This window comes from Pagrus pagrus (assembly GCF_965226575.1).
Source record: "Pagrus pagrus genome assembly, chromosome: 14".
In the NCBI taxonomy this organism is placed as follows: Eukaryota; Metazoa; Chordata; class Actinopteri; order Spariformes; family Sparidae; genus Pagrus; species Pagrus pagrus.
Window position 1 is genome coordinate 21,943,751 of NC_140198.1, and position 14,508 is coordinate 21,958,258.

At 42.4% G+C, this 14,508-nt stretch overlaps 1 protein-coding gene across 4 annotated transcripts in view; it reads right to left on the minus strand.

The window, feature by feature from the left end:
* The window catches only part of dclk1a (doublecortin-like kinase 1a), a 58,738-nt gene that overhangs the window by 43,653 nt on the left and 577 nt on the right, over window positions 1-14,508 (minus strand). For 2 of the 4 annotated variants that reach the window (XM_084373271.1, XM_084373270.1), the window contains exons 3-5: window positions 7,736-7,780; window positions 6,741-7,136; window positions 5,469-5,818 (exon numbers count right to left, since the gene is read on the minus strand). In XM_084373271.1, the coding sequence (XP_084229397.1) occupies window positions 5,469-5,818; window positions 6,741-7,136; window positions 7,736-7,780 (791 nt within the window). The remainder of the gene's footprint in view (window positions 1-5,468; window positions 5,819-6,740; window positions 7,137-7,735; window positions 7,781-14,508) is intronic. The other 2 variants (XM_084373272.1, XM_084373273.1) reach the window with 1 other exon arrangement.

Consider the following 14,508-nt stretch of genomic DNA (forward strand, 5'->3'; position numbering starts at 1 on the left):
AGACTGAATGTCATTAGTTTAGCAAGTTCTTCGTCAAAAACCAAAGAAAGTGCAATTCTCGAAAAAGCTGTCACAATATTTCACTAAAAACATTAAACGTCGACGTGCTGGTAGCGTCAAAGTAAAAGTCAGGTGATCGCTGAAGTTGGTAGGATTCGTCCTCCAGGGATCATGAACGCCAAATTTGTTCATGCCATCGTGGACCAACTAACTGACAAGCTGACAGAACAACATCACTGTCCTCAGAGCCACACAGCTAGAAGAACGCCAGTCACAACAGGATATGATGATAGAGTATATGTGACAGTTAACTGACATGACCCCTACTAAAAGAAATCCTCCCTGTGTAGCATTGATTGCAATGGTGATTAAGCAATCTCGGATCCCATCGGCTGCACTGGCCAAAGTTCTGGGGCTTGCCAGCAGATATTCAGGTAACGGATATCCCTGCCAAGACTTCCTCTTCTGTGCACCAATCACTGTTCGCTTATATCTATAAACAGATATCTGCTCATGAATTAAAAAATCTATATTATTCCAGTGCACACGCTCACTGTGGGAGTCGTACCTCTCGCCCATGAGTTACATACGAAGAGAGCTCAGTAATGAGCCGGACTGAATGCGACCAACCTCAGAGATGAATAAGTGGCATCGCTTCATGCTCTGCTTGATAACTGCCTGCAGTTAATGGCTAGTGATGCATGAGCAGAAATCTACATCAGTCCATTAAAAACAGTGTGTGTCACTATCTGTGCCTAAGTGTGCGTGTAGTCTTGCGAGGCTCAAGGCCGGCAGCTGAGGTCAGTCCGAGCGGTGTGTGTGTGTGTGCTGCGTCTGTGTGTGTAAACAGAGCTTAGATGTATTAATAGGCCAGCCATGTCCGTGTCCTAAGCCACTTATGACTCGTCTGTCTTCTCGATCAGACCGGCCCAGCTACACCATCCGTCCATGCTACTGTATGACATCACAGCCGGTTCCCAGGCAACTACATCAAATCATCATAGAAAGTGTCCAAGGTGAAGAGCTTGCGGAGAAATAAAAGGGTCGTGGTAACTCAAAAGTAGAGGGGGTGGAGCTAAAATAAACCCACCAATCAGCTACAGGGAGACCTGAGACAGTGAGAGAGTCGATATCACAGTGGGGGAGGAACCTGATATATTCTTTCCCACTTAGTTGCTCATGTTACAGACGGATAAAAGATATCCAAAACCATCACAGCAGGGTAAGCTCTCATGGGCAAAGTGAATAAATGGCACGTATCAGATGCTCACACAGACCTGTACGCAGCCTGTCACACATCGTCTGCTCTCCATACCCATCTCATTATCATCTGTTCTCCCAGAATACCAACAAACAGGAAACGCTGTGACATCACAACCACAGTTTGATAGCAAACACACTGCAGATGGGAACTGAAGAGTCCCTTTGTACAATAATAAAGAAGGTGATGCTCTACATTAATGTCCTGACATGTGATATAAACCATGTATTAAAGGGGCTCTGTGTTGTGCTGTTTAACATTGTTATATAGAGCCCTTCAAGTAAATGTGTATTGTGATGTTGTAACTGATAGTTACAATAATGTTAGTTGTAGATAAACACTGATCATCTATAAACATTATTGAACGGCCATTATACAATTGCAACTGATGCATATAAACCTCAACAATTGCTTAATAAATGGTTTAAAAGGCATTTCATTGTTTGTTAACAGAGAAATAACTATTAACTAAAGTTTAACTAACTATAAATGTACCATTTATTAATTATGTTTTTCCCAACTTATTAACTTTAATTAGAATGTGTTTTAACTTTAGATTGAGAAGCTGAAAAGAATAGTTAACTGGTAATAAATGCATAATAAACGTAAGTGTTAATCTTAATAAGGTGGTAAGTTTGATAAAATAATTTATACTCTATACTGTTATAAGCAATTACTGTATAAGAAACTTAACCAGTCTATATGCTATGTATAGGTTTCTTGTAAGGTCATATAAATGTCTAATGATCCAACAATAAAAGGTGTTCATGATGCTATTATTAACACTTAATTATACTGTCTTACTAACACATAATGTTAATAACCATCTTATAAGTCTTAGTAAGCACTTTACTATCTATTAACTAACACTTATTACAAGGACATTAATAGAAAGCATTACTTAAAACACATATATACATATGAACACACACATAAATGAAGAGGCATAAATTCTCAAAAAACTTTTGAAAAAAAAAAAAAAAACCGAAAAGAATAAATAGTTATTACTAATTAAAAAATAAATCAATGAACAGCGATTGCAGAAAAGAGCAGAAGAGAAGAAGAAGAAGAAGAAGAAGAAGAAGAAGAAGAAGAGTAGGGCTGTGGGGACGTACATATACATCCTGCCCCACTGTCTCTGGCCTCATTACAGGGGTTAATGAAGGCACAGAGCCTGAGCTCCGGTTGTCAGATGCTTTCTCTCTCTCTAGGCCCTGCCGCTCTGCTGGGACTCAGCGTTATACTGGCAGCCAGGCCCAGAAACCTACTTCTGCTGCAGGCTCAGTGACTGACACGGCTCAGCTGATGGCAGCGACCCACACACACAAGAACATGCACACATGACACACACAAGTAGCCTACTTAACCCTTTCAGTAACCTCATCCTGGTGTGCACTAATTACCTCCTGATATTCAGTACTGTATATTGAAGTGACATTAACACACAGCCCCTCCTCTCTTCATTCATTCAGGTTTTTTTTAATCAGATATTTATCTAGATGTAGTCTTGTAGGATTGTTAGGTTAATTTTCTGTTAAACTAAGCCTGATTATCTCTCCCTCTGTGTGTGTGTGTGTGTGTGTGTGTGTGTGTGTGATGGTCAACATGGATTAACCACATTTCATAAGAGGTTTTAAATTTGCAACAAGATTTTCTAGTATTTTCTGAGACCTTTCGCCTATTCAGCTCTTGTCCAGGATTTCCTCTCATACATGAAGTACACACTCAATTCTATGCGAAGGTGCTCTGATCCAGTCTACCAACTGCTTTCTAATCAGCTCGCTCATCGTTACTTCCCATCTGGCCTTCCTCATTCTCCACTTTTTCTTGACAATAATCACAAACTCTCCCACATGCATTAACCCACGCGCGCATACAGTTGATCGTGCACTCAGCCCAGCCCAGCCAATTTGGCAGCGAGCGTGTTACCATGCCTACAGGCACAATCAATACAGTGTCTAAAAATAGCATAACCATACCAAACTCAGCGGGGTGAGAGCAGCATCTATTGTGTAATCTCCATAAGCAATGGCGACCACAGAGTTAGTGGGCATTGTGCAAAAGCGTGAATTTAATCCCCAGCAGGAGGTTTCCCAAGGAAAACCTGATCCTGGGATTTTATTGGCTGGTGCTGGGATCTAGCAGCAGGTCAGATCAGGAAATCTGGAAATGACTTCCTACTAGGTTAACAGTGGATCATTAAATAGACTGCTGCAACACGCCAGAGCCAACGCGCGAAGATTAATCTTTAGAAGTGAGATAAATGGTAACACAGAGCACTAAGATGGCAATTAAGAATGAAAAGCCCACAGGGCAAAGAGCACATTCACGAGAATGACTCACAAATTGGCCATTTAGGAGATGATTTCTGCAGTACGACACAAAATGGCAGGACGCCCTTGACGTCAAACACAATCTGTTTCAAAAATAATGCTGTCATTCTGATGCTGCTGCCAAGGGAAAAGTGGTTCTGTGTCGCTACATTCAATAACTTGAAGCTACGACGTGACCGGGACAGAGGCAGAGAGAGGCCAGCAGACAGGCAGACAGTCAGAATGATGATGAGGGATGACACGAAGACCAACAGGAAGAGACCGGAGAGCTCAAACCTGTCACAAATATATCCTGACACCCTGACACGCTGGCAGAGATGTCATCTGTCTGTCTTCAGTTCACCACCATTCCCCCAATACATTTACCACCGTAGTGTAGACTATGTGCTTTAAGGCCTGTTCTTTTTATAGCGTCTACCTCCACAGCCTTGAGAGGGAGCCGAAGGGGTGGGCGGACTATCTAGGGGGGCTGTGACTCTGGTTTATTTCCGTGTTCGGAGGCACAGCTCTGGCCGCTTCGCTACAGCGTGGGTGAGAGGAACCCAGACTCCATTCATAGATTTCTCTCATCTTCACCTTCCCTCGACCTCTTTCGGGCTCTGCGTCGCTCTGCCTCGTCACAGCTCCGGCTGTGCACGGGGACACTTCATTCATAAAAGGCCCATGAAAGAAAAATGAGAGTGTGGTCATAAAATATTTAGCCATTTCACTTCTGCTATCAGCCTGTTGAGCCACACTTTCTCTCTTCGAGGAATGCAAAACAACCACCTTCAGGAAAAGTGTCCCAATCAGCAAAAGAGATCCTCTCTGTTACCTCAGGCTCTGGTTTAACTCAACTGAACAACTCACGTCCAGCAACAAAACATCATCTCTATATGAGGAAAATCTGTGATGTGCAATAACACTGACAATATGACTTGCGATAAATAATCAAATATCATATTGATAAAATATTTATGTAGACAATCATTTTTTTAGCGTTAGCGACGTTAGCATTAGCAACAAGCCCCCAGGCTTTGAAGCCAACTTTCATAGTGGCCAAACCGTGTAATTACATCGTTGTAACATTGTGAAAGAAGCGTTTATAAAACCGTGGATAATTTCGTTTGAGCATCACAACCCCTGCGAAATGACTTGTTTGACCATCAGAAGTTAAACCATTCTGGCCAAGAAATATTGGAAAGTCTAAAAGAGCCACAAGTTTAAATTATTTTATCCCCGTTTAGTCGGCTCTGTCGGCAGAAGTGTCCACAGAAGGCTCACAACATGGAAGATCTGGGTTATTTTATACCCGGGAAGTCAAGCCACCTTGGCTTCAACACTGTGTCCAGATTTTAATATAACATCCTTTGTTAGCGACATTGATGTTTGCTAGCTAACAATAGCTAGTGTTAACAACGTTACCTAGTGCACAACCTGGCAACCACTTGAGGGGGCAGATGATTCGAACAGCAGCAGTGTTGTAACGTGAATGCAATCGTAGGAGGGAGATATAGCAGCATGTGGCTGACTCACCAATAACACCTTTGAAGTGCCCATATTAGCTCTTCTCTCCTTTCTTAGTGCTAACTAGCCTCCCAGTGTCACCGACTTGCCATCAATCGCTAGCAGCTAGCTGGGGCTTCATTTGATTGGCCAAACGGTGTGACTGCATGGCCCGTGTATCCAGGGGCTCCATCACCATCCAATCAGCCATCGTAAAACCAAGTAAAAGATCTGTCTGATGTTCTCTAAGACCACGAAAAAAGTGTTGTTTCTCTCCACAACACTATCAATGCCTACAAAATGGAATCTTTTGCTCTACAACCATTAAAAGACATTAAAGTGATGCTTTTGTTATGATGTCGGGATGATTCTTTGGGGGGATTTCTCACCAGTTTGCCCTCCAGCGTGTAGATCTTCTTCACCACTCCAGAGTCCAGCTTGATGGCGTCGGTGATATCAGTCAGGACTTGTTCGTAGGAATGGGCCGTTTTCTTGTTCAGCAGGATCCTCACGGCTTTGCGGGGCTTCACTCCGCTCCGCACCACCGTCACCAGCTTCGGACGTATGAAGTCCTTGATTTCGCGGCTCTCGGAGGCCCCGGCCTTGGCGCTGCCCAGTGAGGGAGGCCCGCGGGCAGCTGCCGCAGAGGCCTTGACATTCACCGACCAGTTGGGGTTGACGTTTTTTGTGTAATCCAACTTTTTGTAAGCTTCGATGGAGCTGCACACATAGCTGTCACCTGTTGGGGTTAAAGGGAAGGAAAGGAAAGGTCACTGACGGAAACATTTGGAGAAATGAGATGAGCTTTAGAAAAACAAGAGGTAAAAGGGACAGAAAGGAAGTGAGCAGCATAGGAAGGATACTTTCTGGGCAACGTTACTATTATTCTAGCACCAGCAGGCGGGTTTACTCATTGATAAATAGACTAAAAACTAAAAAATGTTACTGTTGTCCTCCTCCTTTCCTTATGTAGCCTACAAGCTAATATCCCAACCGAATGAAAGCCCAACTTAAAGCTCATCCCATGTCACTTCTTAGAGAGTAAAACAGATGAAGAAGAGAGAGCTAATCTGAGCTGAAACACATGTCTGTATCACCATATGGCCATTAAACAAGTGTTATAATCTCAAGATACAATAATCTACAGTATGCTTAATAGGATTAGCCATTTTTGTAGCACAGTGCCCATAAAAATACGTTGTTGAGTGTGTTTTGTGAACCGGCGTGTAAATGAAAATGTTACTTTTACATTCTTTAAAGTCTGTTACGTTAATTCGCTACAACAGGAAGGTGTCGGACTAGATTAGTTAGCAGGTTGATTAGCCAGTCTGAAGATAATTAATCATTTCAGTCATTGTTCAGGCAAAAATGTCAAACATTTGGTTGTTCCAGCTTCTTGAATGTTAATATTTTTCAGCTTTTCTGTCATTTATGATAGCAACATGTAGTTTATGATAGAGTTTTTGGGTTTGGGACTGTTGATTTGGATTGTATTGAGCATTTTTCTCATTTCTTTGGACATGTTATAGCTAGACTCAACATTAATGTTTAATCATGATAATGATGATGATGGTCAGTTGAGTCCAGGTTGATTAGAAACAGTCCTGTGAGCACATTTAAGTTGAGTCCTCTGAGTTAACTATAATGCTGCGTGTACCCACCTTCTACCAGCTGGTCAATACAAGTGATCTTCTTGTTGCCATCCAGGGTGTAGATGGTCCGGACGCCCTGGGGCAGGTTGACGTTGTCGGACAGGGAGCGGGTCAGGTCCGCCAGCAGCGCGTCGAAGGTCCGGAACCTGTCCATGGAGATGGCGTACACGATCCCGTTGAAGTAGCGGTCTCCGTTGCGGTAGAAGCGGACCTTCTTGGCTCTCTTCTCCGCGGTCAGAGTCTTCAGGGTCCGGGTCCGGTACAGGCTGCAGTGGGCGCTGTGCGTCGGGCTCGGCACCCCGTTCATCCTGGCGCTGGAGCGGCCGTGTCTCTGACCTTTGTCCCGCTCGTCGAAATGCTCCATCTCCATCTCGCTGCCGAGGCTCACAAGTACGGCTGTACTGTCTGCAGGAGGGAGGCAAACAGGGGGAGGAATGCGGTGAAAAGTTTTGACAACAGAAACAAAAAAAAAAAGGAGAGGCGCAGAGGAAGAGCGAGCGAGGAGAGGTTTGGACGGCTGATAGAGGAGTAGCCAGCCGGTGTCTCCGTCTCTGTCTCTCTCTCGGTGGTGTACTGTCTCAAAATAAACCCCTAATGACAGATTAAGTGCTGTTAAGCCGAGCAGCGGACAGCATGCTTCATGACGACCCGACACTGTCTGTCAGAGTGCGCCGCCGTGACGCGCAGATGGATGGAGAGAGAGAGCGCCAGTCACGAATCGATAACAGCCTATTAATCCCCCTCTTGATAAATATTCAGAAGCTCCACACAACAGCAGCCCTCACGGGGGGGGGGTGGGGGCGGCTGCGCAATAACACACATGCACTATAACACCACTTAAAAATTAAAACATGGGATGTATGCTTTGTTTTTGATACTTTCTCTTCAGATCCAGAGGCGTGAATGGTAAACAAACAATGAGAAACGTGTCTGGAGACAATGGCGCACATGACAGTTTGAAGAATTACGCACTCGGACACGAGTTGATAATTGACAGGGCTTACCCACGCGAGCAATTAACGCTTCTGTGACGGTCACCTCCAGACTGACTGATTGTTTAGATCCCAGTGGATGTGGAGAAAAATGAGAGAGAGTTCAGTGAGCTGGTCGCTGACACTGGATGCTGTTGTGATCCTGTCCTGGCTGCAGTGAGCCCCCCTCCCCACTGTGCGTGCCTTTGTTGTCCGGTTGACGCGCTCCACCACCACCACCAGCAACAATAACCAAACACCAGTATGTGTGTGTGTGTGTGCGTTGAGAAGCTGGACTGGGAATGGACTTGGCAGCAGCTGCTTCCCCTCCCATTCTCTCTCCTCCTCCTCCTCCTCCTCCTCCTCCTCGTCACTCTGTCGTGATTTTCATTCAGCGCCCCCACCCCTCATTAGGATGTGGACCCACGCTTCTCACCCGTGCTGCTGCTGGTGGTGGTGGGGGGGTGGGATGCTGCAGGTCCTGCACGCCCCCCTCCCTCCATCCAGCCCCCGGAGACACGCTTTAGCTGAGAGGGGGGCTGAAAATGTAAGATTGATGCTGTGATGCTTAATTAACAGAAATAAGGGGGGGAAAAAATCACATTTTTCTTTCATTTCTGAACATTTCAACCACTAAAAACACATTTCTGTAAATGTCTCTGGTCATTATCATAACCAGAATCATAATTCAGACTTTAATTGATCTATTTTCAATTCAAACGCATCTGATTTATAGCTACATGTCTGTGAATGTGGAATATAGTCTATATTTTCATGTGTAAGGGTTAATCTACACATTACAGCCTTGAGACTTTAAGCTCAGAGCAGCATTATCTTTAACCCACGAGAATATTCGCACGTGGGATGTTAAGTAACGCACTCCCTCCTATACACCAGGGGTCTCAAGGCAGCTAAAACCTAAACTGCAGTATTCAAACTATGCAGAGCAGCTTTCACAGTGATCCAAGTATGATTCCTACTCCGTTTCCCTTATTTATTTCTTGTTTGAAGACTCAATTAGCAGCAGCAACACAGGGGAAGAGCACTGAGGGCTGGAGAGGATGCTGCCGTCTCATTATCAAAAGCTTGTTTCCCCCTATAGGCACTGAAGTTTGTTTGTATGTGACGGCAGGAAATGTTCTCTCCGAGCAGTGGAGGAGATAAAGACCACTGACCTACATCCCTCCCCTCCGGAGACCACCCAATTCCGCTCCATCACCACTCCCTGATGAACAATATGCCTGAATGTGACTGTGTGTGTGTTACCCAGCCTTAATCTGTGCCAGTGATGGTGAAAGTTGCAACCCCAGTCTCTGAAAATAATGTCTTTCTGGCTCTTGTCAGTGTATTTGCAGTGGTTTAACAGGTTAAAGGTGCAATATGTAAGAATTGGCACCCTGTTATTCATACTCAAATCAAATGGGGGGCAGCAGATCACCAGAATAACAGGTGCTCCATTCAGTTACTAATTGTATGCTGTTATTACTGCCTACTGTAGCTGCCGTTAGCTAGTTAGCTCAGTTAGCCGTGCAGTTAGCAGTGCAGCCTCTGAGCTAAAAGCGCCAGAGCAGTGTTGGTGTTTAGGCTGACGGGCTGGTGCTAGCTGATTATTTTGCCAACTTAAATCAACTCAATATATAGACGTCATGATGTGAACTGTTATTTCTTCACGTTCTGTTGGTCATTTTTAATATTTTTTTTAAATGTTAACAACTAAAATTCTTACGTATTGCACCTTTAAAGACTGATCATGTCAGTGTTTTCAGTAGGCTATGTAAAGTAATTTAAAGCTGCAATAAGCAAGAATTGGCTCGGTGTTGAATTCACACTCCAAACAAATAGGGGACAGCATATTAATCGCTAACTGCTGCCTGTAGAGTGTTGATGTTGTTTTCTATCATTTCTTGGGGTGCAAAGTGGCTCAGGGTTATTTCTTCATACTCTTAATTTTAAAGGTGCTCTGTGTAGTTTTGGGGAAGACATTTTAATCAGAAGAGAAAGATCTTCATTAACTGATTTTTTTATGCCTAAACAAACTAAATAAACAAACTCTCTTTGTTTTCATGACTGAATAAACTGGATAAACAAACTGACCAACACGGACAACACAATTTCATACTGTTTTACTTTGTTTATATGTGGCGGACCCTGCCACCTTTCTAGCTTCAAACAGTGTTTTTCCTCTCAGAACAGCTTTTTTATTTAAAATTAAATTTAATATTTCTGAGTTGTTATTATTACCTCATTAATATTGTAAATATTAAAATACTGAGTTTGAAATTCTTCTCCAAAACTACATAGTGCCCCTTTAAATTTTGAATGTTTTAAACTAAAGTTCTTACATATTGCACCTTTAATGTTTGTTTTTAAAGGTCATATATTATAATACTGTCCAGATAATCTAATCCAGAATTTACATGAATATATCAGATATTTTAATGGTCTAATACAGTATGTGTTTGTGTCTTTTACAGCTGCTTCTGTGCACAGACCTGCTCCTTTGATTACGTGCACATTAACGCATCAGAATGTGCCACAGTGACAGCAAGAAAACAAATTTCCCCAACTCAGATTGTTCTGTTTTGGGGAGACGCACAGACAAGGACCCAAAGTGTGTCACAAACTGAGGTCCAGACAAGGTGTTCCTGTCCAAATTAATCTAAAAATAGAGCACATGTGGGGGATGGATGTGTCTTCAGAGCATCGTAAGAACGGTGGAGGACACGGTGAAGGACTTTAAAGCAGGACGGTGGTCTCATTTCCATTCTTACTGCCCAAGAATTTGCAAGTCATATCTGATGTTTGTGAGTGGCCACATATATTTGAATAAGTAAACAAGGGAAAAATAAGTTTATGCAACTCACTGTTTGCATCCACATTTGTATCAGCACTGCATTGACCAGCCTAAAAAACATTAGAATGATACTGGCTTGGGAATATTGTACAAGCAATAAAACGGGTGCAGTTCTTTATAGAGGTCATCTCTGCTCCTGAAGCATGACTCGGCAGTTTCCTGAGATTCAATTGACTCGTATATAAATAGATGGAGGATTTTGGCATTTGTGACTAAGGCTCTTAAAGCATCTTTGCGAGTCCTTTTTTATTTTATTTGTAAACTAAACCATAAAGAGCGCATTTAATGAGGATTGGACAGTTTTATTATCTGCCATTCTTTAGAAATGACAGAGGATATTGAGATTAGCTTTTCATGCCGACACCTTCTCCCAGTGCCACTTTTTGAATATAAAAGACACTAAAAAACAAAAGTAAAACACATTTCCGTGAAGTAAATGATAATAAACACAAAGTAGGAGCTCATTAAGTTGTGAATAGATGGGCTGGTGATTAACATTGTGGCAAATCCCATCTGGAATAATTCCGAAAATTAAATCCATCTTAATTTCACAGCCCATTAAAAAACCCACCCACTCAGACTGTTTACAGATGCTGCTGTACAAAGATAATTTCCATTCTGTCAGTAATCGCTGCATCTTGTTTTGGACATACACTAGACTGTTTGCAGCATACTCGTGGTGAGTAAAGAGAGAAGAGCTAGCTGAGTTAATGTAGGCACGCGGCAGCAGTGCGATCCAAAGTGTTTTGACAGATACTGTAGTGATTTGTTACCGTGGTTCACCTGTCAGCAGAAGACATCTGGTTGGTTACTCTGCGCTGTGTGATTCATGGGCAGGCAGGATGCAGTGAGTTGTGCTAATATGAGCTTGTGCATGAAACGGAGAGGCAGAGCTGTAAATGCGCTCACTCTTTCGATAAGGCAACAGGCAATGGATATCTTTAAATTAAGTCATTAATCTAAGACAAACAACCTGTCACTGCACAGCCAGCCATATGAGAAATATGAGTGGACCTGTAAAGGGAAAATACACACTAAAACAGACTTCACACTGGGCTGAACCAATGACTGTAGACAGTAAAGTCAATACCAGCGAACACAAATAAAAGTCTCCTGGAGCTAGAAATTAGAGCATTGGGATTTGGATTGACGAGTTGGAATTAAATGAACAGAGCGATAACGACTATGTGAGACAGAATATTTAAAGATATATTAAAATGTCTAAAACAACAAGAACTTTATTGTCTATTTAGTTGAGTTGCACTAAGATTTTCCCAAATGCTCCCAACAATGTTCAAACCCAGAGAAATCCATAACTTTATTCAAGGTAACGGTGCAAACAAGACCAAACATTAAAAATACGTTTTGTCCACTTGTTAATCCATCACGAATGGCATCAAAAAAGTCTAAAATGCTAAAATGGGTCACCTAATATACTTAGACGGCTGTAGAAATACCTGAGCAGCCAGCCCAAGTAAAGTGTATGTGTGGGAAACACTGCATCTCAGAGTCACGTAGATACATTTTCATCTGCAATGGTGGCTCTTTAACAATGAAGATAACAACTCCCATGATCCCACGCTACTTCACGACCTCATTAAACTACGCTTTTTGTTTTTTATTGATTGGACTGAGAGAAATGACATACTGTACGTTTATATTACACTGAAACAAAGAGCTTATTGGGTTTTACGTATCCCCTGCATTTCATTTCCATCATTATTTTTACAGTTATTATTAATTGGGTCTAATTTTCCTGCGTATGATCATTTTGTCTGTTTTTCATGTTTCTATTTCTCTTTTTACAGTTGCAAGAAAAAGTATGCGAACCCTGTGGAATTACCTGGATTTCTGCATAAATTGGTCATAAAATGTGTTCTGATCTTCATCTAAGTCACAACAATAGACAAACACAGTCTGCTTAAACTAATACCACACAAATAATTATATGTTTTCATGTTTTTATTGAACACAACATGTAAACACTCACAGTGCAGGGTGGAAAAAGTATGTGAACCCCTAGGCTAATGACTTCTCCAAGAGCTAATTGGAGTCAGGAGTCAGCCAACCTGGAGTACAATCAATGAGACGAGATTGGAGGTGTTGGTTAAAGCTGCCCTGCCCTATAAAAAACACACACCAGTTTTGAGTTTGCTATTCTCAAGAAGCATTGCCTGATGTGAACTATGCCTGGCACAAAAGAGCTCTCAGAAGACCTACGATTAAGAATTGTTGACTTACATAAAGCTGGAAAGGGTTACAAAAGTACCTCTAAAATCCTTGATGTTCATCAGTCCACAGTAAAACAAACTGTCTATAAATGGAGAAAGTTCAGCACTGTTGCTACTCTCCCTAGAAGTGGCCATCCTGTAAAGATGACTGCAAGAGCACAGCGCATCTCTGTTGAGATGTAAAACACTGCTGTCCAAAAAAAAACATTGCTCCACATTTGAAGTTTGCAAAAGAGCACCTGGATGTTCCACGGCAATACTGGCAAAACATCCTGTGGACAGATGAAACCAAAGTTGAGTTGTTTGGAAGGAGCACACAACACTATGTGTGGAGAAAAAAAGGCACAGCACACCAACATCAAAACCTCATCCCAACTGTGAAGTATGGTGGAGGGGGCATCATGGTTTGGGGCTGCTTTGCTGCCTCAGACAGATTGCTATCATCGACGGAAAAATGAATTCCCAAGTTTATCAAGACATTTTGCAGGAAAACGTAAGGCCATCTGTCCACCAATTGAAGCTCAACAGAAGATGGGCAATGCAACAGGACAACGACCCTAAGCACAGAAGTAAATCAACAACAGAATGGCTTCAACAGAAGAAAATACGCCTGGAGTGGCCCAGTCAGAGTCCTGACCTCAACCCGATTGAGATGCTGTGGCATGACCTCAAGAGAGCGATTCACACCAGACATCCCAAGAATATTGCTGAACTGAAATAGTTTTGTAAAGAGGAATGGTCCAAAATTCCTCCTGACCGTTGTGCAGGTCTGATCTGCACCTACAGGAAACATTTGGTTGAGGTTATTGCTGCCAAAGGGGGGGTCAACCAGTTATTAAATCCAAGGGTTCACTTACTTTTTCCACCCTGCACTGTGAATGTTTACATGTTGTGTTCAATAAAAACATTAGATGAAGATCAGAACACATTTTATGACCAATTTATGCAGAAATCCAGGTAATTCCACAGGGTTCACATACTTTTTCTTGCAACTGTATGTGAAGGACTTGGTATATGTAGTGTCTTTGTTGTAAAGCCTTTTGAGCTGCATTATTCATACTGTATGAAAGCCGTATCCAAATAATGTTTATTATTATTTACCGCCTTGTTTTAATCATCACATTGAGAAGGTAGCACAATAGGACAGCTAAGTTAAATTTTTGGGTGGATTACTGAGATCAGGTACTTGCAAACCCATTTATTTGAATATTTCTATTAATTCCTGTGAAGACATTTTATTCACAGCAAACTGAAGATGGCTGAGAACTTAGGGTGTCTTACTCAAGGACATTTCAGCTGGTCCAGTGCGTCTTGGCATCAGGGCTCGATCTCTGCCCTCTTCTACTTAAAGGGCCAGATCCCTTGTCACTACAACACACTGCCAGTGCCGGTCTTGGACACGAACGCTGTAGATAGGTATTGCATAATTCTCTCTCATGAATTGTTCTTTGCGCGTGACCTCTTTGTCTCAAAACCTAGTTTTAGGACAAAATCCATGAGCTAATTAATATGACGTCACAGCCCTTAGAGACCAATCAGTGAACGATAAGGATGACGCTAAAGGGACAAGACAAAAAGATGAATTCATGCTATAAGACCATGTCCTGTGTTATGAGATATTGTTTCAATTCACTGTTTTCAGGCTGAGAACCACTGAACCCATCCTCCACACCTCTTCACAAACACAAATGAAAAAGCTTCTGGCACTTTTCTGTTCACTA